The 24,704-nt window shown below is 33.8% G+C and overlaps 1 protein-coding gene across 2 annotated transcripts in view; it reads left to right on the plus strand.

Moving 5' to 3' along the window:
- PPP4R3B (protein phosphatase 4 regulatory subunit 3B) overlaps window positions 1-24,704 on the plus strand; it is a 67,385-nt gene that overhangs the window by 17,893 nt on the left and 24,788 nt on the right. For both annotated transcript variants that reach the window (XM_059943303.1, XM_059943302.1), the window contains exons 4-9: window positions 3,877-4,500; window positions 9,326-9,403; window positions 10,499-10,615; window positions 12,115-12,231; window positions 23,025-23,156; window positions 24,259-24,361. In XM_059943303.1, coding sequence (XP_059799286.1) covers window positions 3,877-4,500; window positions 9,326-9,403; window positions 10,499-10,615; window positions 12,115-12,231; window positions 23,025-23,156; window positions 24,259-24,361 — 1,171 coding nt within the window. The remainder of the gene's footprint in view (window positions 1-3,876; window positions 4,501-9,325; window positions 9,404-10,498; window positions 10,616-12,114; window positions 12,232-23,024; window positions 23,157-24,258; window positions 24,362-24,704) is intronic.

A 24,704-nucleotide genomic window follows, 5' to 3' on the forward strand; every position in this document is an offset into this window, starting at 1 on the left:
TCTGAAGTCTTCACATTACCCACTATAAAAAAAAAAATACCTATTTATAAAAAAAAAAAAAAAAAAAAGACTCTGTACTCCCAGTGCAGGGGGCCCAGGTTCGATCCCTGGTCAGGGAACTAGATCCCGCATGCATGCCACAACTAAGAGTTCGCATGCCACAACTAAGGAGCCCACGTGCCACAACTAAGGAGCTGGCGAACCACAGCTAAGGAGCCTACCTGCTGGCAACTAAGACCCAGCACAACCAAATTAATTAATTAATTGTTTTAAAAAGAGCTAAGATAATTGATACATATTGAACTCTTAGAAAGCATAAAATCAGAAGTACATATGGAAGTTCTAATCTCAGAAAATGGTAGAGACATTTTCTTTGAAACAGATGAAGGAATTGGATGAAGATAAGTTGTGAGATGGAAAAGAAGAATGTTGGAGGAAGTTGAGTACTGATGGCCTCTTTTTTTCCCAAAGGGAAAAAGTTCTCTCTAAGACTTAAAGGGGAAAGTAATAGTGTTTTACCCTTGAAAAGGGAAAAAAAATTAAAGCAGTAGCTATAAGGGACTAGGATAGGAGTGTGGAAAAGAGAAATTTTCATTGAGAAGCCTACTGATAGTGTGGACTTACCCTGAACCTTATCACAACAAAAGTTTGGTTTTTTCCTTAACGCTGTTTTTTTTTAATTTATTTATTTTTGGCTGCATTGGGTCTTCGTTGCTGCACGGGGGCTTTCTCTAGTTGCAGCGAGCGGGGGCTACTCTTGGTTGCAGTGCGCGGGCTTCTCATTGAGGTGGCTTCTCGTTGTGGAGCATGGGCTTTAGGTGCGTGGGCTTCAGTAGTTGTGACTCGTGGGCTCTAGAGCTCAGGCTCAGTAGTTGTGGCGCACGGGCTTAGTTGCTCCGTGGCATGTGGGATCTTCCCGAACCAGGGCTTGAACCCGTGTCCCCTGCATTGGCAGGCGGATTCTTAACCACTGCACCACCAGGGAAGCCCCCTTAATGCTGTTTGACCAATATTGGAGAGGAAGGGGCTGTGCTCAGCAGAGCCTCTCAGGGACCCAAGTTGATAGAGAATTCATTTTAATACTTCCATGATTATTGCAAAGTGGGGAAGAAGGGTAGCAAATCAGAGCACTGGTTTTTGAAAGCTCTTCCCAGAAGTTATACATGGCACTTTTGCTCACATTTTATTGGCCAAAGCAAGTCACACAGCTACATGTAACTTGATGGAAGCAATGAACTCATGTGCCACAAAAGGGAGAGAACCAGAAATATCTGGTAGACAGCACTATTGTCATCCAGGTAGACACTTGGGTTTATGTGCTGTTGACAGATCAGATCAGTCAGGGTTACGTTCAGGATGAAGCCAGGAAGCTTGTAAGGGATAATACTAGATAACAAAGAAATAAACATGCTGTAACCTAGTGGTTACATGCATGGTTCTGAAGCTGTGTTTTTATTCTTAAACATATGCAAACTATGTTCATTTGAAGTGTAAGTTAACTCCTGGTTTCCTCTTATTTGTTCTTTGTAACCTCTGATTCTTCTTCCTTCCCCTCACACTACGTTTTCTCTTTTCTCTGGTTAGTGTCAGAGTCTTCTGGCTTTAACTGTTACCCTAATACCAAATCTCTATCTTTTGTCCTATTCTTTTTCCAGAGTAGTAGACCCACAGATTTAATTGCCAGCTGGATATTCAAACACCTCAAACTTAATAAACTGAACTCTTACTAACATTCCTCTCCCACATTCCCAGTTTTTGTTAAAGAAGCCATAATCTTCCCAATGATGGGTTTGAATCTATAGGGTCATTGTGTTTCCTTCTCTCTTTTGTAGCTATCCCATATCTGTCCCAACATCGCTATCCAAATTCAGTTGTTGTTCATGTAGCCTTTGGAATAACACCCTAATTTATCTATATTTTCAAATTTGTCTCATACAGCTGATGCCAGCTTACTTTCTAAAGGACAGTGCTACACATTCACTTCCCTGAACAGTAATGCAGGTGTTTTAGCTTGACTTTTCATGATCTGGCTGGAGTCTACATTTCCATTTTTGCTGTTTGCCATATGCATGTCACATATTTCCATTTCTCTGGCTCTGTGCTCTTCCCCTTGAACTTTGAGTACCTTTATCTCCCATCAGAATCTTACCTATCTTTGTAGGTCCACTTAAAATCTCAGATGCCACTGCTTTTTTTCTTTTTTTCGAATTTTATTTAATTATCTTTTTATACAGCAGGTTCTTATTAGTTATCTGTTTTATACATATCAGTGTATACATGTCAATCCCAATCTCCCAGTTCATCCCACCACCACCCCCACCCCCACCCCCCGCCACTTTCCCCCCTTGGAGTCCATACGTTTGTTCTCTACATCTGTGTTTCAGTTTCTGCCCTGCAAACCGGTTCATCTGTACCATTTTTCTAGATTCCACATATATGCATTAATATATGATATTTATTTTTCTCTTTCTGACTTACTTCACTCTGTATGACAGTCTCTAGATCCATCCACGTCTCTACAAATGACCCAGTTTCGTTCCTTTTTATGAAATGCCACTGTTTTTATGATTCCTTCCGTGTATTCTCTGCTCACCCCCACCCCAAGAGCTGGAGTTTCCCTTCCTCTGAGTTTCCAAGGCATTTTATCTGAACTGTTCTTAAGACCTTGTTACTTATATTTTCTCTTATATTTATGTGTCGTCCTCCCTAAGCCCAGCTACTCTGTTGAGAACTCAGAAGTAAAAGAAATACTCTCATTCCTCTAGGGAAAAAAAGTATCTTGTATGCATCAGTGTATCCGTCTACTTTTTTCTCTGAGTTCTTAGGTCTTTTTTCATATATTGCTTTGGTGGATTTGGAAATTTGTGGAACTTTTTCTGCTTAGGATATTCAGGATGTTTTAAGGTGGAGCAGAGAGGATGATTGTACTCTTGGATTATGAATTAGAAAAATTTATGAAAAGTAAAGTTCTAAACATTTTTTGTTAGAGTAATTCATTATAGAAAATTTGTTAGCCATGCTTTTCTTGAATCATAAAGTAGTCAACCTGAATCATAAAGCAGTTCTTTATTCATTATGTTGTGATTTTTATCTAGATAATACTTGGAGGCTTTATCACAGATGTTAAATGAATGCCAGTTTTTAAAAGAATACACTTTATTTATTAGTCTATTTATCAGCTTCAGGCTCAGAGCAAAAGCAAATATTTTTCCAAAAGTGAATTTCAAAAGTATTTTGAGGAAATCATATTTTCTTACTCTTGAATATACAAGGAGTTGGGTTTTAATTTGGTTTGAACTCAGTAGTGTCCTTGTTAAGCCAGTTGATGGTGCTTTGTCATACATAGTGATTTGGGGGGACCAACAGAAGAGTTACTTTCTGCAAAATTCACTGTACTAGGTAGAGTGAATTTAATAAACAACTGCAAGTGGTTATTACATAATTTAATATCAAACATACATAACGTTAGCTGAAATACTCAGGTAATTAGGGATCAGAGTTAACCTCAAGTTGTAAGTTCAGAAATTTAGAGGTGAAACCATCTGCAGTCAGTAACTTAAGACTCAAATAGCTGACTCTAAACTAGTTGTATTTTCCCCCTCTAGACTTCACTTTTAATTAACAATGACTGTGTTAGTATTGATTCCTTGAAAATATTGATTTTTACTTAAATTCACTAGTCAGGGGACTTCCAGCAGTCCAGTGGGGGCAGGGGTTCAATCCCTGGTCGGGAACTAGGATCCCACATGCTGTGAGTCGTGGCCCCAAAAAAAGAAATTTATTAAAAAAAAAAAATTCAATGATCAGTGATTTGATTCCCAAAATTCTGAATTCTTTTGTATTTTAAGGTAACCAGCTGTACTTGGATATTTTTAGGTTCAAGGTAAGGATCCATCAGTGGAAGTCACACAGGACCTCATTGATGAATCAGAAGAAGAACGATTTGAAGAAATGCCTGAAACCAGTCATCTGATTGACCTGCCCACATGTGAACTCAATAAACTTGAAGAGATTGCTGACTTAGTTACCTCAGTTCTCTCCTCACCTATCCGTAGGGAAAAGCTGGCTCTGGCCTTGGAAAATGAAGGCTATATTAAAAAACTACTGCAGCTGTTCCAAGCTTGTGAGAACCTAGAAAACACTGAAGGCTTACACCATTTGTATGAAATTATTAGAGGAATCTTATTCCTAAATAAGGCAACTCTGTTTGAGGTAATGTTTTCTGATGAGTGTATCATGGATGTCGTGGGATGCCTTGAATATGACCCTGCTTTGGCTCAGCCAAAAAGGCACAGAGAATTCTTGACCAAAACTGCAAAGTTTAAGGAAGTTATACCAATAACAGACTCTGAACTAAGGCAAAAAATACATCAGACTTACAGGGTACAGTACATTCAGGACATCATTTTGCCTACACCATCAGTTTTTGAAGAGAATTTTCTTTCTACTCTTACATCTTTTATTTTCTTCAACAAAGTTGAAATAGTCAGCATGTTGCAGGTAAGTAAACTGAGGTGTTCTTCATAATTTTGTTTTCAGATAGTCAACCCTTAATAGTTAAGCTGGTGTTCATTCCTTCCTTTTGAAAGATTTCTTTTACTTTAATTGTACTATCAAGCATAGAAAACAGGGCTTTATCTCATAGTTTTCTGAAGAAGAATCATTTCTTAATGTGACCTTTTATATTTCTAAATGTCCTATCATGCAGCTGGGTGTTTTTTTTTTTAACTTTTTGTTTTTTTGCATTTAAAAAATTGTGGTAGAGCATACATGACATAAAATTCAAAATTTTAACAATTTTTAAGTGTACAATTCATAACATTAAGTACATTCACACTGTTATGCAGCCATCACCACTATCCATTTCCAGAACTTTTTCATCATCCCAAACAGAAGCAGCTGTTTTTTTAAATATTTTTTATTCCATTTTGTGAGACCTAGTTATTATTGGGGATATGTGTGTATGTGCTTAAAGCTTCTGAAATAATTCAGATGTGCAGCCAGAATTGAGAAACATTCATTAATTTTCAGTAAATGATAGTCAGATTATTTGCTATGTGAGGTTGATTTTATCCTGTCTCCTTGAGTTCAAAGTAGGAGTTTTATACCATGTTTATATCATGTTAATCCTTTATACCCTAACAGTTTGGTAAGCATGATTTTGAAGATTTTGCTTTACATGTGATAGTATACTAACAGTTTCCTGCATAACTGCCTTTGTTATTTCCACATCAGTCACTAAGTTTATTGAGCTGCTACTATATAGTACGTAGTGTAGTTAGTGGTTCTCAAGTAATGTCTGTGGACCCCTGGGCATACCTGAAGCCATTTCAGAGAAGTCTGTGAAGTGTTTCCTTTTCCAACTTCCTGTCACCGCGAGGCTGTATTTTCTTCATATACTTCAACCAGAACAACGTATCACAACGGATTGAATGCTGAAGGAGATGTGAGAATCTAGCTGTCTTCTGTTAAGCCAAACATTAAAGAGATTTGCAAAAATGTAAAACAAAGCCATTCTTCTTTCTAAATGTTTATGATTTTGGATGATACAGTTGTTTCTCATAAAAAATATTTATACAAACATATAATAGCTTATTTTTTAATGAAAATTAATGTTTTTAAGCATCTCAGTTTTAATTATGGTAAATACTGATAAACATAACCCACATAATAAAAGCTCTTTGGGGTCCTCAGTAGTTTTTAAGTGTTTGAAGGGGTCCTGAGACCAAAAAGTTAAGAATGTCTGTCTTAGGACTTACCTGTGAGATTCCATTTCATGATACTTCCAACCATTATTCACTATTATAACTTTACTTTTGTATAGGGTTTACTTCCCAGATCATTCTTTCACCAGACAGTTGTTCATTATTCCACAGTAGTAAGTGTGAGGCAAGTTGGACTTACACATTAGGTTCCATTTATAATATATGGGACCCACTTTTTAAAACCATACTGTACAATTCAGGGTGCCATTTCACTTGCTGACAGAAAAAGTTATAGTCTCAGGAGACTGGAAATAAACCCACAGTCAATGTAGTTGATATAAAGGACCCAATGACAGAAGCTGAAGTGTAGCTTTCAAATGACTGCTGTTGACTTCAGAAGAGTTGCCAAATCCATAATAGTAAATCATAATGCTTTTTATGTTTTAAAAATAAATTATGCAAACTAATCTGTAAATATTTATAACTTTCTATGTCATTTTATACATTCTGTCATAGGTCTATTTGTGAAAGTTATACTTATATAAATGAAGTTTTACTCATTTCTGGTCCCTGAGAGGCATTTTATGAAATAGCCAGATACCGTGAGCTCCCTGTCGTTTACTTAAGGTTTACCACTTTGTTATCTCTTACGTGCCAGCCATGATGCTGAATTCTGTTTTCAACAGTGTGTGAGAAGAAAGCAAGATTATGGCCATTGGCCTCTAAAGGCTCATTTCCTAAAGCCCATCTCTGAGGTTTCCCTGCAGGCATTAGATGTTTCCACATACCCATCTGGCTAACTAGTATGCATATCTGTAGCTTCTTAAATAAGTATTAACCTGTTGTTGCATTAGTTACATAGGGCAAGTGAAAATGTAAGAATTTTATCTAACTCCACCGAAATGAGGTCGTATAAAACTACATAGATAACTCCTAGCCTAAATTAGGTTAATTAACTGAGAAATTACATGAAAGCACTTAGGGTGGTCACTGGCTCCTAGTATGTACTCTAATACATGTTGAGATTATCGTAACCATGGTAGGGACATAAGATTTTAGTTAACCTGAATTTTCTACCTAATTGCAGATCAAAATCCCTTGTGTCCAGAATTGAGAAAGATACTTTAAAATGTTTTATAAATTAAATTCCAAAAAGCCAGTAAATTGAGGTTATTTCCACACAGACAGCTATAGAGTTAAGATCCTTTTCAGAACAAGAAGTTTTAACTTTTCCCTGCACTAGAAATGATTAAGGACAGGTATCTCAAATGTTGACATTTTAGCATGTTACATAAATTTTCACTATTCCATAGGTAAGAGTTGAGTGAAAAACAAACCCAGTGGGATCAGTGGTTTAGTTCTTTTTTGACATATTTTGCAAGATTTCAGCACTGAAAGAGAAATTTCTAACCTTTCATCCCAATTATTAATATGTAAAATCTTCCAACACCATTAAGAAAACAATTTTGCAATAATATGGTTTTGTTTTAGAGGTTTTTGGACTCAAGTGTAGGATTTAAAGTATTAAATTTTATCATACTGGACTTGGCCCATTCTAGTTTGTGTGTATATTTTGCTTTGGTTTGATTCCTACTTAGGAATCTATGCTGCATATTTTCTGCTGTGGGAGTGACAGAACTTCATTATGCAGGAGACCAGGATTCAAAATCCATCTTTATCACTAGCTAGCTTCTGATAAATCCATTCTTTGGGATGGACTTTTAAAATTAGATTAGGCAATCTCTAGGTACTCTCTTAAAGCCTCATCTAATTCTAAATTTCTGTGTCTATGTGATCCTTTTAGAATTTTTAATGTTGCATGGGTCCTAGGTTTGGGATTTTGGTTTTGTGTGTGTGCCCATTTTTACATCATTGCAAAGAAAAAAGTTCGATTTCAGACTTTTTAGGAGCAGCTCCTCTTTTCCCCTTAAGGTTTTGTTATCCAAAATAGTAAACATGCACAATTTGACTTAAAATAATTATGATTTATTAAAAGCTCTTAAAATGAAATAGAAAAGAAAAAGTGATCTAAAGAAACTAATTACTTGAAGAACCAGGGATTTAGGGGAAATTTTCCAGCTATATTTATGATAGGCTTTAAGCTACCAATCATCGCTCCCTTAATACATTGGAACAGAGTGCTTGTGTAGAATAATATCAAAAATAATGTTAGAGATCAGAAAAAATATATACTAGGAATCGGAAAGCATTCTCCTAGCAGACTGTAATACTTGAAATTGCTTCTGTAATACTTTATGCAGTTCTAGCCATCAGCAAACAAATAATGAGTCATATAAGAAGAATTTAAATGGGAAATTGCATTTATCAAAGAACTGGAACTATTTTCCTATGAAAAGATTCTGAAAAAGTTAAAACTCTTCAGACAGGAAAGGAAGATTTAATCCGCGAGAGGTGCAGGAAGATAAAAATTTATAAAAGGTATAAGTTGAGGTAAATATGTGCTTATTCAACAAAAGCTAAAATACTGAGATGAAAAAGTGATTTGAGGGATAAGTAAAAGATTATTTATGTAGTTGAACTCTCTCAGAAGGTAGATGATTCAGGCCTCCATACATAAGATCCAAAAGGAGTCAACTAAATAACAAAAGGAACACTATTCTGAGTCAAAAAACGGGTTATCTGTCAGTGATGTGTCTTTGAATAGCTCCAAAGGATGTTTAGCGGGAGAGCATGTTATATTTTCCATGATCATACCTAGTGCTTTTCATTCATTTTTTCATATATGCTCTACCTTATTTCAGAAAGGCTTTAAGGGATTGATACCGCTTCATGGATGATTCACAGTAAGAAAAAGGGCAGGTATATTAGCTATATCCTTTATATGTCATGCTTTGATTTTATTATCAACCATGCAGTTATCACTATTACAAATATTTTTAGGTTATGCTATTTTAATTACTTAAAAATATTCAGATTATATTTCATAAAAGTGAATTTTGAAGATTACTGAAACTTAAAAGCATAACTTTCTTTCAGCACATTTTGATGGAAATCTTCTCTAAAGTGAATTTTAATATTCATGTCGGTTTTTCCTTTGTAATTTAATTGTCCATATTTATTATGGAAAATTGGAAAATACAGATGAGCAAAAAAGAAAATCACTCATAATCCATCACCAAAAGATAATCACAGTTAACCTTTATAATCTTATCACTGCCAGAATTCAATGTTCTTTATTGCCGTGTTTGTAACTCTCATTTTTCTAATCCACTGTGGACTAATAATGAGATCTTCAAACTTGTTTGAATTATGTTTAAATTAAGCATAAATAAATGGACCCTGAAAGGGAGCTAAGAGAGGCTCTCGGTTAAGGTAAATAGAGTTTTCATGCATGACCTCTAGAATATCTATTTTTTGTTTTTCAAAGAGTTCTTTATATTTGAGGTTTCTGATTAAACAAGGTATTAATATGTCTAACTAATATTGAATGGTGTAGTCAGGTTTTAAAAATTATAATATGAATATACCTGGAATTTTAGGTTTTATAATGGAATTGCTGTTAGGTTTTCAGCTACTTTTATTATAGTTTGTGAAATCATATAAATGAGTATAACTTTATACTTTTATTAAATTCATAGTAATTATTTTTTCTCATGTAGGAAGATGAGAAGTTTTTGTCTGAAGTTTTTGCACAATTAACAGATGAGGCCACGGATGATGATAAACGCCGTGAATTGGTAAGTTATTTATTACTGAAATTCACACCCTTAAAGAGCACTTAACTCTTTTGGCATACACAGCTTTTAATATTGAACTTGTTAATTTAAGAGAAAAATTTTTGTAATTAGTATGAAAGATATAAACAGATGACCCTTGAGCAACGTGGGTTTGAACTGCAGGTTCCACTTAGACACAGATTTTTTTCAATAGTAAATACTACAGAACTACATGGTCCAAGGTTGGATGCGGAACCACAGATATGGAGGGCCTACTATAGAGTTACACACAGGTTTTTGACTTAGTGGAGGGCGGGCACCCCAACCCCTGTATTGTTCAAGGGTCACCTGTATTTAAATTATACTATAAAATGATTATTTGCAAAGTTTCTAAAACTTACTGTTTTGTATATCTTAGAAGTTTTTAGAGATATTTTGATGTGGTTTTATTCCCCTCAGTGAGGGAATATGTGCCTTGTAAATTACAAAATCAAGACATGGTTTATGTTAGGACAGAACTACAAACTCATACATTTTTATGGTTGTAGATACATTATTGACATGCTTTTTGTTGTTGTTGTTGTTAAACAAGAGGTAGGGAGAATCCTTCTTGAATAAACGAATGATGAATCGGTTCTTGGAAGTGTTTTTCTTCTTTCAAATGTGTTGGTAATCACTTTTTTGAGATGTAACCATGCTTTGGGGAAAGAGAATGTTGATTGCTGTTTACCAGCAGTTTGCCAATTTTTCAAACTTATAATCAGATACTAAAGAAGTAATGAAAGATTGCTGACTTAAAATCAGGCATGTCATCTTTGGTATAGTTATTTCTCAGTTTTCTCATTTATAAAATTAGCCCTTTATCCTAGGAAATCTCTGATGTTCCTTACAATTCTTAAAAATGGAATCGTGCTTTATGAGTGCTCCCTGAAAACCCAGCCACCATTTATTATAGCATGGTTTCTATGTTCTTTAGGTTTTGAGGAGCCAGGATACCCTAAAAACTCTAGGTCCCTGAGAAGGTTAATTCCACACGGTGGTAGATCACATTACAGTTTGCCCCAGGGTTACTTTTAATGTGTGTCAACTTCTCACTATTCTTTCTTAACTTTACAGGTTAATTTTTTCAAGGAATTTTGTGCATTTTCTCAGACATTACAACCTCAAAACAGGGATGCATTTTTCAAAACTTTGGCAAAGTTGGGGATTCTTCCTGCTCTTGAAATTGTAATGGTAATTATATAGCTTCTTTTCATGTTTTTGAAATTGCGAATTTGTAATAGATTTATATTGTGGATGGGTAATAATTTTTTATAGTAATGCATATTGAATTTTGTAATTTTAGGTTATGATTCATTTGGTAGTGAGTCATAAAACCTCTTCAGATTTTTATTAACTTAAATTTGTAATATTAACATGTGATTCATATAATATGGCTTCAAGTAAATAAAAATCCCACATGGTTTTACGAGACTGTTATCTCTTCTATAACAAAATTAAGTATGTTTCATAGAAACTAATAAAATACCTTTCCTTTTTAGACCAGTGAATGGGAGAAGGGCAGACTGGACCAAGGGGGCTCGTGCTACATTATGGGGTTAAGGAAGTGATTCTCATACTTTTGTTTATATGAGCTTTATGCATTGGCATTTATTGTATGAAAAATTAAAACTGAGAAAATTTTTAAGTATTTATTAACTCATTTAAAAATGATAATAATTATCCCATTATATGTTAAGATAACTAATATAACTTTCAGGAAAAAATAACTTTTCCAAAACAAAACAAAAAAATTCCAAACAAAACAAAAATTCCAAAACAAAAAAATTGAGACAAGTGGCATTGTTTCACATTTTTTGCCAATCCCTTTAATGCCTGGCTTAATAGAAGATAGCTAGATTCTCATAGCAGCGTCTGCATTTAATCTGTTATGATATTACATCTTGTAGCCTCTGGAAAACCCCACTATACTTGTGATAGACTGGGAGTGAAAAAGGCCAATAATGCCTTAATATTTATTTTCATAATAAATAATATTATGAAAATAGTTTTAATCTCATGCAATTTTGAGAAGGGTGTTATAACCCCCCTTTTCAGTGTGTGAGACCCCTCTCCAGGGTTCCCTGGGACACACTTTGAGAACTGCTAAGTTAGGGAACGTTTTCAGAATCACCTGGAGATTTTTATCCTATGAATCATGTATCCTTCATGTACTGATAGGGAAAAAGCATTCAAGATCACTACCTTAGAAAACTAAGTTACGGAAAAGAGTGGAAATACCCAGATTGTTTTCAAAATCATCCTCTATTAGGAGAGTCATAAAAGGGAGAATCAGTTACTAAGGCGTAACTGGCAAACAGGACCAAAGACAGCTTCTGGAAAGTTTTGAAGCCTTAACTAGGAGACCTCATTCACATTTTTGCATATATTTAAATCAAGAATCCTCCCTCCCACCCCCAAATTTTTTTGCAGCATTTGTAAAGCAGTGCTTTATAATCCTGTGCTGATTCTTAAATTTAAATTCTCTGAAAAAAACTGGCAGAAACTAATCATTGAGCTGCCTAAAGTTTTTAATATTTGTAAAAGAAAAGGATGGGAGAGATTATATGTTTTGATTCCAGTACCATGTCTAAATCCAAAAATTTGTTTGGCATAGATTTGGGAGAAAAAGGGGGAACGCAGGCATAACTTTTGTTCACTGTCTCTAAGTAACCTGATTTTCCTTTTATCAGGGCATGGATGATTTGCAAGTCAGATCAGCTGCTACAGATATATTTTCTTATCTAGTAGAGTTTAGTCCATCCATGGTCCGAGAATTTGTAATGCAGGAAGCCCAGCAGAGTGATGACGTAAGTGATAATGCTCTGGTTCTATATGAATTACCTATAAAATAGTGGTTGCAAATTGTTGAGAGAAAAGTCATAAACATAATTTTTACTGTTTGTGAAGAATAATAATAGATTTCTGATCAGTTGTGACTTTGGCAAGGCCAGAATATGTGGCAGTTGATTTGTTTATTGTAAAAAAAAAAAAAAAGCATTCAAACTATTACTGAGATAAATAGATTTAATGAATCAAATTCTTAATTCTTGGTTTTAAAAAAAGTTTCAAGTACTAATGAAATATAATTCTAAACCCTTAGGTCAGGCACTTATCTAGTATAACTAAGAAGTTGCTTTTACTGGTTCAAATGTGTCTGTTTTTTTAGTGGGGATGAACATTTAGTAATGAAACCAATGTTGTGTTTTCCCACTACAAAAATATTTAAACTTTCCCCTTAACCTATTTAAAGACAAAATGAACATATAGCTGTAATTGAAGTACCCTTTCTTATGTTAAATATATGTTAGTGTTAAATAGAAAATAACTGAAATACAATTATGTCCCTTCTTTTTTTCTTTTTTTTTTTTCTCGTTGGAGTAAGAAACCTAACTTTATTTATTTATTTTTTTTTTTTTTTTTTTTTTTTTTTTTCACACAGACACACTTATGTCCCTTCTTAAAGAAGGTTTAGATTCCCAATGTTATTTGATTCTTTTATGTTTTTGTTACTATTGAATTAAACTATAGTTGTTTTATATGTTTTATTTTTTATTAATGTCCAGTTAGATTTTTACATTCTATCTGTTAGATATTTCCAGTGTTTTTTTTTTTAAAGCAATTTTGTTTTAGAATGGGTTTGGGCTAATGCTATTATTTAGGCAGTAGAAAAGAAATAGAAGAAATATTTTGTGTTAAGTATATTTTAAAGTTTAAAAAACCCAAATGATGCTACATCTGACTTTAAAGAAATAAATACCTAGTTTTAGTAATCAGTTTATAATCTCACTGTTGAAATTCTTATCTTAGTGCCATCCTTTACGAAAGATAACTTTGAAATTAATACTTCTATTGCTTCATCCTTAGTGATGTGTGGGATTAAGAGCATTCATCATAAAATCTCTCAGACTATGAGAATAATAATTTACTAGCTTAGAATTCTTAACTTTTACAGCTTTTATTTCTGTTTTCATTAGAACGATTTTCTTGTTTACATTTAGTTGATGCATGAGACATGGGGAAGCAGTTACTGATCGTTAACAATGAAAAGTCCCTTTTTAATTTCTCTTTTTCTTGTAGTCACAGTCTTCAAGGTCTTTCATTTCCCTGAATTTTCTCAGGTCTAACAATTTTCCAATTTAAAATTTTTGTTGCCTCAAAATTGTTAGCCCACAAATGAAGATAAATTACTTTTTTTTTAATTTCTAAAATTAAGGATTCTACATGCTGAATTCTACTATATTGAGTTGGTAGTAATGTTTAAAAGAAAGAAGAAATAACTTACCTGTGTATTCATTGGGCAGTTGATATTTTGATGCTGTCTTAAAAGAAATGCACAGCATTCAAACTTTTCTTTCTGCTACTGTGGGAGCAGATTTGGTTTTAGGAACATGGATTACAGTATTAAAATATGTGTTGAGGCACAAGGAAATAGCAATATTAACTTTTTTTACTATAGTCATTATTTCTATCCAAGCTGGAAGGATAGATTTAGCAATAATTGCTGTGCTACAGATTTCAAACATTTTTATGCTAATGACCTTTGAAACATTCAGTAAAACTTCTTTTAGAATCTGACTGGATAAGTAATACAGCTACTGCTGAACTACTTATTTTGGCAGGTATTTTCAGTGTATTTCTCACTTAGGAATAAATTCATATGTTAACTTCTATAGATATGATATTAGCTTTAGGGTTATTTTATTTTTTACTAAATTATTTCTAGAATTGTATACATGGAATTTGCTTCAAAATAATTCTAGAGAGCGAAATTTACCATAAAAAGAAATTTAAAATTAATACGTAAGCTAATCTCTATGGGTTGACTGTTCAGTATTTTGTATTGAACATATCACATTTTATTTCTTAAAATTGTGTCAATTTTTAACTTTTTATTTTGAAGTAATTTTAAATTTACAGAAAAATTACGGTAATAGTACAAAGAACTCCCATATACACTTTACCCAGATTTCCCAATTGTTAATACTTTATTTCTCATTTGCTTTATCATTGTCTTTCTTTGCTTGTATTTGTATGTACATATTTGCATACATAAATATATAATTAATTTTTTCTGAATCATTGAAGAAAAAGGTATGGAAATGATGTCACAGTGCTCCTTTACCCCTATGTTCTTTGGTGTCTATCTACTAAAACTCTACATTACCACTGTATAATTATCAAAGTCAGGAAATTAAATAACATTTTTACAATACTGTTATCTAACTACAGTCCTAATTCAGATTTTATCCGTTGTCCCAGTTATCCCCTTGTTACCCAAGACAAAAATGAAAACTTTCTGTTCCAATATCCGAAAATTTGGATTTGTCTGATGTTTCCTCATGATTCAATTCAGGTTATTTCTTTGTGTCAGGAATAGTACAGAAGTAACATTTCCTTCAACACATCATACCAAGAAATTCCCCCAACTTTAAAAAGTGAGCTTAAGTTTTCTTTGTCCAGGCTGTTTTGCCATTTCACAGACTAAAGAAGTTAGATTAAGTTCTTCTGTAGAATTTGAAGAACTGTTGCTGCTTTCTTTGAACACATCAGAATGGATTGAAAGAAGTATTGGTTCTGTAATACTTGTAACCTTCATTCAAGTAGCTGCAAGAGCAAATTTCATATGCATGAGCTTTTTTTATGATTTGTACATTTAGATAGTTTTTTAAAAACTGGTAGTGTTTCCACAACATACATCAGTTATTTTTATCCTGTTACCTCAGAATATTCTTCCTGCTCTTGCCATTCTTTCTTTCTCCTCTTATTTACTATATACATGGAATCTAAGTTACACAGCTTCTGTTATTTTCTTGATCTTACCAGAAAGTGTAAGTACAAATTTTTCATGTAACTTTGTCATGATTGCCACTTGGCTAACAGTGAGTGTGTAATGCCATAGGTTATAAAATATATCTCAACATCAAGAAGTTAAAATTTTAAGAAATCTGTCTTAGAAGCAATGAAATAAAGTATGTTCTTTATGTTTCCCAATCAGAAAATAGAGATGTCACCTGATAATCGGGATAATCTCTAAATTCCATGTGTAGATACCCAAAACTTTCCCTCCATTGCTAATTATATATTTTCAGTATTTTTGGCAATATTGAAAAATTCTTACACCCACTTAAATGTACTTTAAAAACAAAAGTATGTGTTTCTAAGAATAGCATGAGGCTGGAGTGTGATGAAACCAACAGGAGTATCGTTTCTCTAAAACTTGATTTAGAAACAACTAAAACTTTGAACTATCTCCCAGAAACTGTGGTTAAACTCACTTAAATGTTGCTATTTAAATGAAGGATGGCAAACTTTTCTTAAAGGACCAAAAGGTAAATAAGACTGGTAGGCCCTCTGGTCTCTGTCATAACTCTGCCACTTCAGTATGAACTGTCTATAGACAGTTTGAAAATGAATAGGTGTGGCTATGTTCCAGTAAATGTTTTACTGTAAAACTATTTACAAAGTGAACAACCAGCCAGGTAGTTCTGTAGTTTAATGACCCCTGACTTAGACCCCAGAATTTTGCAAGTATTTAGAAACTGGTTCTAAATTGAAGGTTGTAATTGCAAAGCTACTATGGTGGTGTAAAGAGAAGTTAAACAAAGAGACCATGGGAGTAAGCAAGCATTAATGGGAAAGGAGTTATTGGGCCCTCTTAAGACTGTAAATTTAAGGTAGTGTTCTCTAGAATAGATTTTGGTGACCCAGCATTGGAATAATTTCACTGGGGTTACTCTATAATGGTTTATTTTCAGATCAAGTCATAGTTTGACATCCGAAGAAGGAATTTTCCTGTAGTTTGTCTTACATCTCGATTATTTTGCCGTAATGCTTGAGCATGACTTTTCTAGCCAGATTAATGCCATTGTTGGAGAAGCAGGTTAAGGAAAATTAGATTTGTTTTAATGCCAATAAAGAACTTTAACAGGCAATTAGAAATGCTGGCTTGAATTTTGAGAGTGGTCTGACTTTAGTGACCACTAGACTTTAGTTCCATTGGAGAAATAGGCATGGAAGAGTTAGGTCACTTACATAGCTAGTTATTAGCTGTACTGCAGTTAGAGGCTGAGTCTTTTAATTTAGCTATTCCTTCTGTTCACCAGGCTTGCTAAGAAAATGAAGCATGTTTTACAGACAACTTATAATGCTGGTAATACTTTTAGTTCATTGATGAATGTTAAATCATTAGTTACATTTCTTAGGAACTATTTGTTCATTGTCTCTGAAAGCACATTATTACTTTGAAGTGGGTATAGTAATGCATTGTAGTAGACTAATTTTAATTGTTAGCTGAGGTGAGTGTACCTCTGGGATAAGACTGTCTTACTATTCCATGCTGCTATATACAACATAATCTCTAGACACGTGGTTAATTCCAGTTTTTTAGAAGTTGATTTTTACTTAGTTTGCAGAATCCAGTAATTAATAATAATAATACCTAACATGTATCATAGGGCTCATCTCATTTGTTACCCATCTCTCAGTGTCTTTCATTGGCTGATGTTTACTGTATTACCAATTGTAGTTTCATATATTTTGTCTGGGTTTTTGTTGTTGTTTGAGGTAAAAGAGTAAATCTAGTTCCTGTCACTTCATCTTGGCCAAAAATGGAAGTCTGAGTTGATGTTTATTTTCAGAGTAGATTTTATTGCAAAAGACTGGCTCTTATTCAGAATAGAACAGTTTGTGGATTTGTGTCTCTTTTGTGTTACTTTAATAACTACTCGTGTTTTATTAAAATGAGACTTCAAAATACTAAAAAAAAAACCCATCTGACGCAAGGATTTAGAAACCAACTTTTTTAAGACTTTAATATCATTGAGTGTGGCAGTTGATATTATTGATTGTGAAATATTCCCATTTTTTGCCCCCTTTCTCCTCCCTCTTTTTTTCTCTTTATCTAAGTCTGTTCGCTTTGTCTTTGTCTGTTTTTTCCTTTTCCCTTCTTCAACAAAGAAGCTGTAACAAAAGGCCTGGAGAGTGCTGTTCAGTTTCTATGATGATGGAAATGTTTATTCTTTAACCATCCAACAAGGTAGCCAATCACTACCTATGACTATTATTAAGTACTTAAAATGTAGATGGCGTGACTGAGGAATTACTGATTTTAATTTAAAGTCTCTTGTGACAAGTGGATATCATATTGGACAGCACAGGGTTAGAATATTTACTACCTATACAACCAGTCTAAAGAGTGAATCTTTTATCTTGTAGCTATTTTAAGCAAAAGAATGTCTTGATCAGGTCTCGGTTTTAGAAGGATAGTTCTAACAGCTGGAGATAACTGGAAAAAGAAGGCCTGACCTGTGACAGAAAAAAGGAAAGACGTAAGAAATTAATGTATCACTTAGGAATGAGTTTGGCTTAATATATCAGCAAGATGAGGAGTGAGGTCAGCAAGATGGCAGATAGGAAGTTCCAGCCCTTATCCCTGCAACAGAAACACTGATTTAACAACCATCCACAGACAAGAATACCTCCATGAGACTTCCAAAATCTAGGTGAGAGCTGTCAGGGAAACTTGACAAGAAGCAAAATTAAGTTCCAGTAACCAACCCTAAAAATAAAAAAAAAAAAAGAATTATGAACTACCTGACAAAGAATTCAAAATAATTGTGTTAAAGAGGCTCAGTGAGCTACAAGGGAACACAGATAACTAAACAAAATCAAGAAAACAATACATAAAATAAGTTCAGCAAAGAGAAACTAAAAAAGAACCAGAAGAAATTCTGGAGCTGAAGAATACAGTGACTAAACTGAAAAAAATCAATAAAGAGCTTCAACAGCAGACTTGAATCAAGCAGAGGAAAAAATCAGAGAACTTGAAGACAGGCCGTTTAAAATCAGTCCAATCAGAACAAAAAAAAGAATGAAAAAGAGTGAAGAAAGCCTACATGAATTATGGGACACCATAAAGCAAAATAATATATACATTATGAAAGTCTCAAGGAGAAGAAAAAGAAAGGGACATAAAGCATGTTTAAATTAATAATGGCTAAAAACTTATCGGGAAAGATAAGGTCATCCAAGTGTATGAAGCTCATATGTCCCCAAACAGATTCAACCCAAGGAGGTCTTCAACGAGATACATTATAATAAAACTGTCAAAAATCAAAGAGAAGAGAGAATTTTGAGAGCAAGACAGAATAAACGCATCACATACAAAGGAAGGCTTTCAGCGGATTTCTCAGCAAAAACCTTGCAAGCCAGTAGAGAATGGGATGATATATTCAAAGTGCTGAAAGAAAAAAAAACTGCCAACTAGGAATACTTTACCTGACAAAGCTGTCCTTCAGAAATAAAGAAAAAAGACTTTCCCAGACAAAAACTGAAGAAGGAGTTCGTCAAAACTAGATCTGACTTTTAAGACATGCTAAAGGTAGCTCTTCAAGTTGAAATGAAAGAACACTGAACAACAAAATGAAAGCATATGAAAGTGTAAATCTCGCTGTGAAGGTAAATATATAGGCAAATATAGACCAATGGAATAATCTAATGGTGGTATGTAAATCACTTTTAATGCAGTATGAAAGGTAAAGACAAGATATTATGAATAACTACAACTACAGAAATTTGTTAATAGATACACAGTATAAAAAGAAATTCTGATATCAGTAACATAGTATGTGGGTTGGGGAATAAAAGTGTAGAGTTGTACACAGTTGCTGATGAGAGATTAATATCCAAAACATGTAAGGACCTCCTACAACTCAATAGCAAAAAAAAAAAAAAACAACCCAATTTAAAAATGGGCAAAGGAACTGAATAGACATTTCTTCAGAGACATAAAAATAGCCAACAGGTGCAGGTAAAGTGATCATCATCACTAATCATCAGGGAAATGTGCATCAAAATCACAATGAGGTATCGCCTGACACCTGTTAGGATGGCTCTTATCAAAAAATCAAAAGGTAACAAGTCTTGATAAGGATGTGGAGAAAAGAGAGCCCTTGTGCACTGTGTGGGCCTGTACCTTGGTGCAGCTACTATGGAAAACAGTGTGGAAGCTCCTCAAAAATTAATAGAGAACTACCATATGATTCAGCAGTCCCACTACAGATATAAATCCAAAGAAATTGAAATCAGGATCTTGAAGAGATAGCTGCACTTTCATGTTCACTGCAGCATTATTCATGGTAGCCAAGACATGGATGCAACCGAAGTGTTCATCTGCAGATGAATGGATAAAGAAAATTTGTCATGCACATACAGTGGAATATTATTCAGCCTTAATAAAAGAAGGAAATCTGGCCACTTTTGACAACTTGGATGAACCTGGGGGACATTATGCTAAGTGAAATAAGCCAGACACAGAAGGACACAATACTATATGGTACTACTTATATGAGGAATATAAAATAGACTCATAGAAGCAGAGAGTATAATGGTGCTTGCCTGGGGATGGGGAGTAGAGGAAACAGGGAGGTATTAGTCAAAAGATACAGTTTCACTTTTACATGATGAACAAGTCCTAGAGATCTACTGTATAGCATATTACCTATAATTAATATTGTATCCTTAAATATTTGCTAAGAGGGTAGGTATTATGTTAATTGTAATTGTTTTAATCATAAAACAAGAAAGAAAAACCAGCCTATAATAGTTTTACCTAATAAAAATTTTGTTTTATTCATGTCACAGTTAGTCAAGGAGCAGCTCCATGATGCCAGAAGACTCATCTTATGAGTCAGTCATCCTGAGCTTCTGGTCTTAATGTCTGTTACTTTGAGGTTGCAAGATTGCTATTCCATCTCCAAGCAGGAAGAAGAAAGGGAGCAGAGGGCAAAATGGAGAGAGCTAGAGAGCTTTTCTGTTTCATTTTAAAGCTCTTTCTTAGAGGTTCCATTTAGCAATTTTTACTTGTATTTCTTTGACCAGAGGTGAGTCACCCTTAGCTGCAATGGAAACAGAAATACAGCGTTTTAGCTGAGTACATAGCCTCTCTGAACAAAGTTTGGGGTCTGTTAGCAGGACAAAGAGAATAGAGACTAAGGTGGCATATAGTAGTATCAGCCACAGCCCATCTCTGTAACTACCTAACGTCCATATACACTTTTCTTTCATCACTCACCCTTTCCTCAAGGGAGACTTCTGTATCCAGTCTGGAGACTTCACGTCCAGAATATTTGGGTGTTGTGCAGTCCTCTTCAGGTCCAGATAAGGCTCCTTATGTTTCAGGGACCTTTAAACAAAAAGATAATTTATCTGCCCCAACATCACAATTGAACTACTTTTGTTTGGGAAAAGGGAGAACATACATACAGCAGTCATTCATTCACAGCTATGATGCACTGGTCTGTCAAATATTTGTTGAATATCAGTAGCTTAGACTTATTGTCCCTGGAGGTTCTTGATTAACCAAACCAGCTTTCCCTGGTTCTGTTCTCTAAAGAATTTTCCTTGCCCATTTTCTTCCAAAGCTTAGGTTCCTTCCCTTAGGACATTTTCAGCTGTGGCTGCATCTGAGATAGGCAATGGAAGATGCCTTTCCTCCAGGGCTCTATTTTGTATTGTAGCCTATTTTCTGTCAGTGTGAGTTCTCTGACCCAGTGGTGGTCTTAGAGAGCAAACGGTCATAGACTGTTGCTAAAGCTTACTTTACAGTTAAGCTTCCTCTACTGTTTAGTAGGCTTCCAAATTATTTTCTTGTGTATTCTAGACATCTTATCTAAGCATAATTTTTAAACCCGAAGGTTCCCGTTTACCTACTGACCTCTGTGCCCTTGCTTTCTCAAGCTCGGGTACCCTAAAAAGTTCTACAGAATAGCATTCAATGGTGCATATACCTTTGTCTGTCAAGGAAGTTTTACACGTCTTTGAGAAAGGCAGTTTTTATCTCCTGAAAAGGCTATAGTTCTCTGTAGCAGTCTATTTCACTATGAAATATATAAATTGGCTTTTTTCACTTCAACAAGTCACCAGATTATGGGACTCTCAGTCAGCACAGGTCATTTCCCTTTTATCTTTGCTTGTAGACCAACAGAATTTGGTATTGGTACTTATGAGGCAGGATTTGTAAGAAACTGCATTTGAGAGAGAAGGGTAAAAAGCTTTAAAAGTATATATATTGAAATATTATTTCAGTATATGAGCTATACCTTAAGAAGTCTTTCTTGCAACTGTGTTTTCATTTAGATGTAACTTAAATTCATCATTTATATATATATATATATATTTTTTGGCCTAGTTTTAAGTGAATGAACTTATGTAGGAGGAGGAATGAACTTATGTAATTGCTTATATATAATTGAGCAAATTATCTGAGCCCCTAATTAAGTGGTAGAATCCAAGTTGTACACACTGGTATGAATTTAAAGTAAGTAAATACCATATCATTGTTCTGAAGAAAGCTCACTAGCTGATACCTTTTGTAATATCTTAACATTTTATATGTGATATACTTTGCTGAACATACCAGAATAAGAAACAGGAGCGGATTACGGTAGAATTTGCTCTTTCTCCTCTAACTGAAGTAAGGCTTGAGTCTATTAATGTAGCTCTGTGAATTATATTTCATAATTTCTCTTTGAAGAAATTTTATTGTTTCTGATGCCATGATAGAATTATTCATTGGTGTTCAAATATTGAGACATGGTAGAGGGTGAGATTCTAATCTTAAGCAGTTAAGTTGCTATGACATGGTTTTTGATGGTTCTTCATTGCATTTAATATCACAGTTTCACAGGGAAATATTTTAGCATAACACAGTATGTTAAGTTTGGGAGGGACTAGAAAAGCAAAATAATTACAAAATGTGCTTTATACTGGAACTTTTCTTTTTATTATTTTACAAAATTCTCCCAATTCAACAAATTTTTCTTCATTCCATGCAGTTCTCTTATTTCATCTCCTTCAGTTACTACCTTTCTTCCCCCAATAATAAACCTGTGCTCAAATCCTCTGAGTTGATGTCAAAACTTTTTCCTTTGACCTGAACCATCACTTTGTATCCTACTTTAATGCTTAAGGTATCTACCTTTAAAATACAGGCAGAAAGCAAGTAAATTTTGTATCTGCAAAGCTGCTTTGTAGCTCTTTATATTAAGACCCAACAACATGTTACTAATGTAATAATAAATCTATTTGGCTGCTTTAGATCATTATATAACACAATGTGTACCCATTTACCTCCTGTGGAGAGCTGTGTACTGGGTTATTTTTTCTCATATTTTTGTCAGAAAGGATTTTCTTGTTAGAAGGTGACATAATCTATGTTCCTGATCACTTGATGTGTGTAATCTTGGGTTTAGTCAACTTCTAAATTCATGCCTGAGGCTAAAACCTAGACTGAAAATATGTTAGAACCTCCAGTGAACAAGAATTTCTGGTAAATGATTTTGTTTTCCATTGCCTGTATTGATGATATTGTAAGCTGTTGTGTGCTCTGATTTTTGCATTGTGTTGTTTTGTTTTTGAGTGGGTTTCTTTATGCTCTAGTGTGTTTATAGAACTTTGAAAACATTAGGAAAAAAAGGTTTAAATAAGTTCATCCATTCTTTGTTTTTTTTTTTTTTTTCTGTATGATTCTGATTTTGTTCTTTCAGCTGGTACGTTTGTCTTATATCCAAACCAGGTCTCACAGAAACACATTTTCTTTCAGGATATCCTTCTCATTAATGTAGTAATTGAACAAATGATCTGTGACACTGATCCTGAGCTAGGAGGTGCTGTTCAGTTAATGGGACTTCTTCGTACTCTAATTGATCCAGAGAACATGCTGGCTACAACTAATGTAAGAAATTACTCTGCGATAGAAACGTTTTGGTCTAGTCAGTTTTAGATTATTTTATATACAATAAGTTATGTATAAATATATAAATATATGTAAAAATCAAAATTTTGTAAATTTGTACAATTTTGAAAAACGAATATTCAAACATTTGTACACTCAGAATTCAAGTAGCAGTAATGTTCCTCTAGCAGTTGTTTTTGCAGCAAAGTACAAGATTTTAATCTGCTAAAATCTTGGTAAAATGTTAGCACTTCTATTTATGACCCTTGGCCTCTGTATGTTAACCTCTTAAAAATTAAAACAAAGAAATGTGAATATAATTAACACTACTGAACTATAAAAATGGTCAAGATGGTAAATTTTATGTTATATGTTTTTTATCACAATAAAAAAGAAAAAAACATATACCAAATGATCTTAACTGCGTAAGGAAAGGAGTCAGCACAAAAAAAGACTTAAGGAAGTGTTGCAAAATATTAACAGTGGTTATCTCAAAATGCTGGGATATTTCTCCTTTATAGACTTCACTCAAGTTTAGAGAAAATGTATATTATTTTTAAATCATTACAAGTTTATAGAACCAGTTATATAAAAAATAATGGCCAAAAAACCAAAAGGAATTATTTTCCAAATTTCCAAGTAATAAATTCTTAAAATTAAAAAAAATAAATCTAAAATCTGTAACATTTCTAGTGGCTTGATAAATCAACTTGGTGTTTTTTCAAATTTGAATACATTGTGAAATCTGGGGTTTCAAATTTTAAACGGTTAAAGTTGCTCTCACATAGATTTTTCATTGCATTTCATATCCCACGCGTATTTGAAAAAAAATTGTTTTAGATAGTTTTCCCTGGAAAAACTTCTTATAATGCTATCTGATCTTTTTCTTACATTCATTTTTATTGAACATGTAATATGAAATAGATCTGATTTTTCAGTTCTGCAGAAATAAGGTTAAGGTGAATATAACAAGTTTTTTTTGATTCTTTCACAGTATCTTAAAGTATCTCTTGTTTGTGTATGACCTGCACTACTAATTCTTGAAGATGTTTTATTAATTATAAAGATAATAAAGTATTTTTTTTAATTCTGTATGTTTCAGAAAACTGAAAAAAGTGAATTTCTAAATTTCTTCTACAACCATTGTATGCATGTCCTCACAGCACCACTTTTGACCAATACTTCAGAAGACAAATGTGAAAAGGGTGGGGCCTCTTACTTACCTGCTTATGATTTCTGTTTTAAAAGAGTGAGATAAGTATTATAGCTAACAGGCACTTTACTTGGTGCTTTTTATGACAGGGAAATTACTACTGAAAATTTTAAACTGCAATATAAAATCATGATTTCCCTTGCTTCAGAGTGTCTGTGGTAGAGAATGATATAGAATACATGGCAAAAAGTATTACACCTTGAAGAAGAGAACTGTAAACACTTAGCAAAAGAAGGAGATTGTTCCCAAAGTTGTTAGAGTTAATGTTAGAGTGAGTAAGTGCAGAGAGTATATTGCCTACAAAATCCAAGGTAACCATCATTTTGGAGACATAT

This window comes from Balaenoptera ricei, chromosome 13 (assembly GCF_028023285.1).
Source record: "Balaenoptera ricei isolate mBalRic1 chromosome 13, mBalRic1.hap2, whole genome shotgun sequence".
NCBI lineage: Eukaryota > Metazoa > Chordata > Mammalia > Artiodactyla > Balaenopteridae > Balaenoptera > Balaenoptera ricei.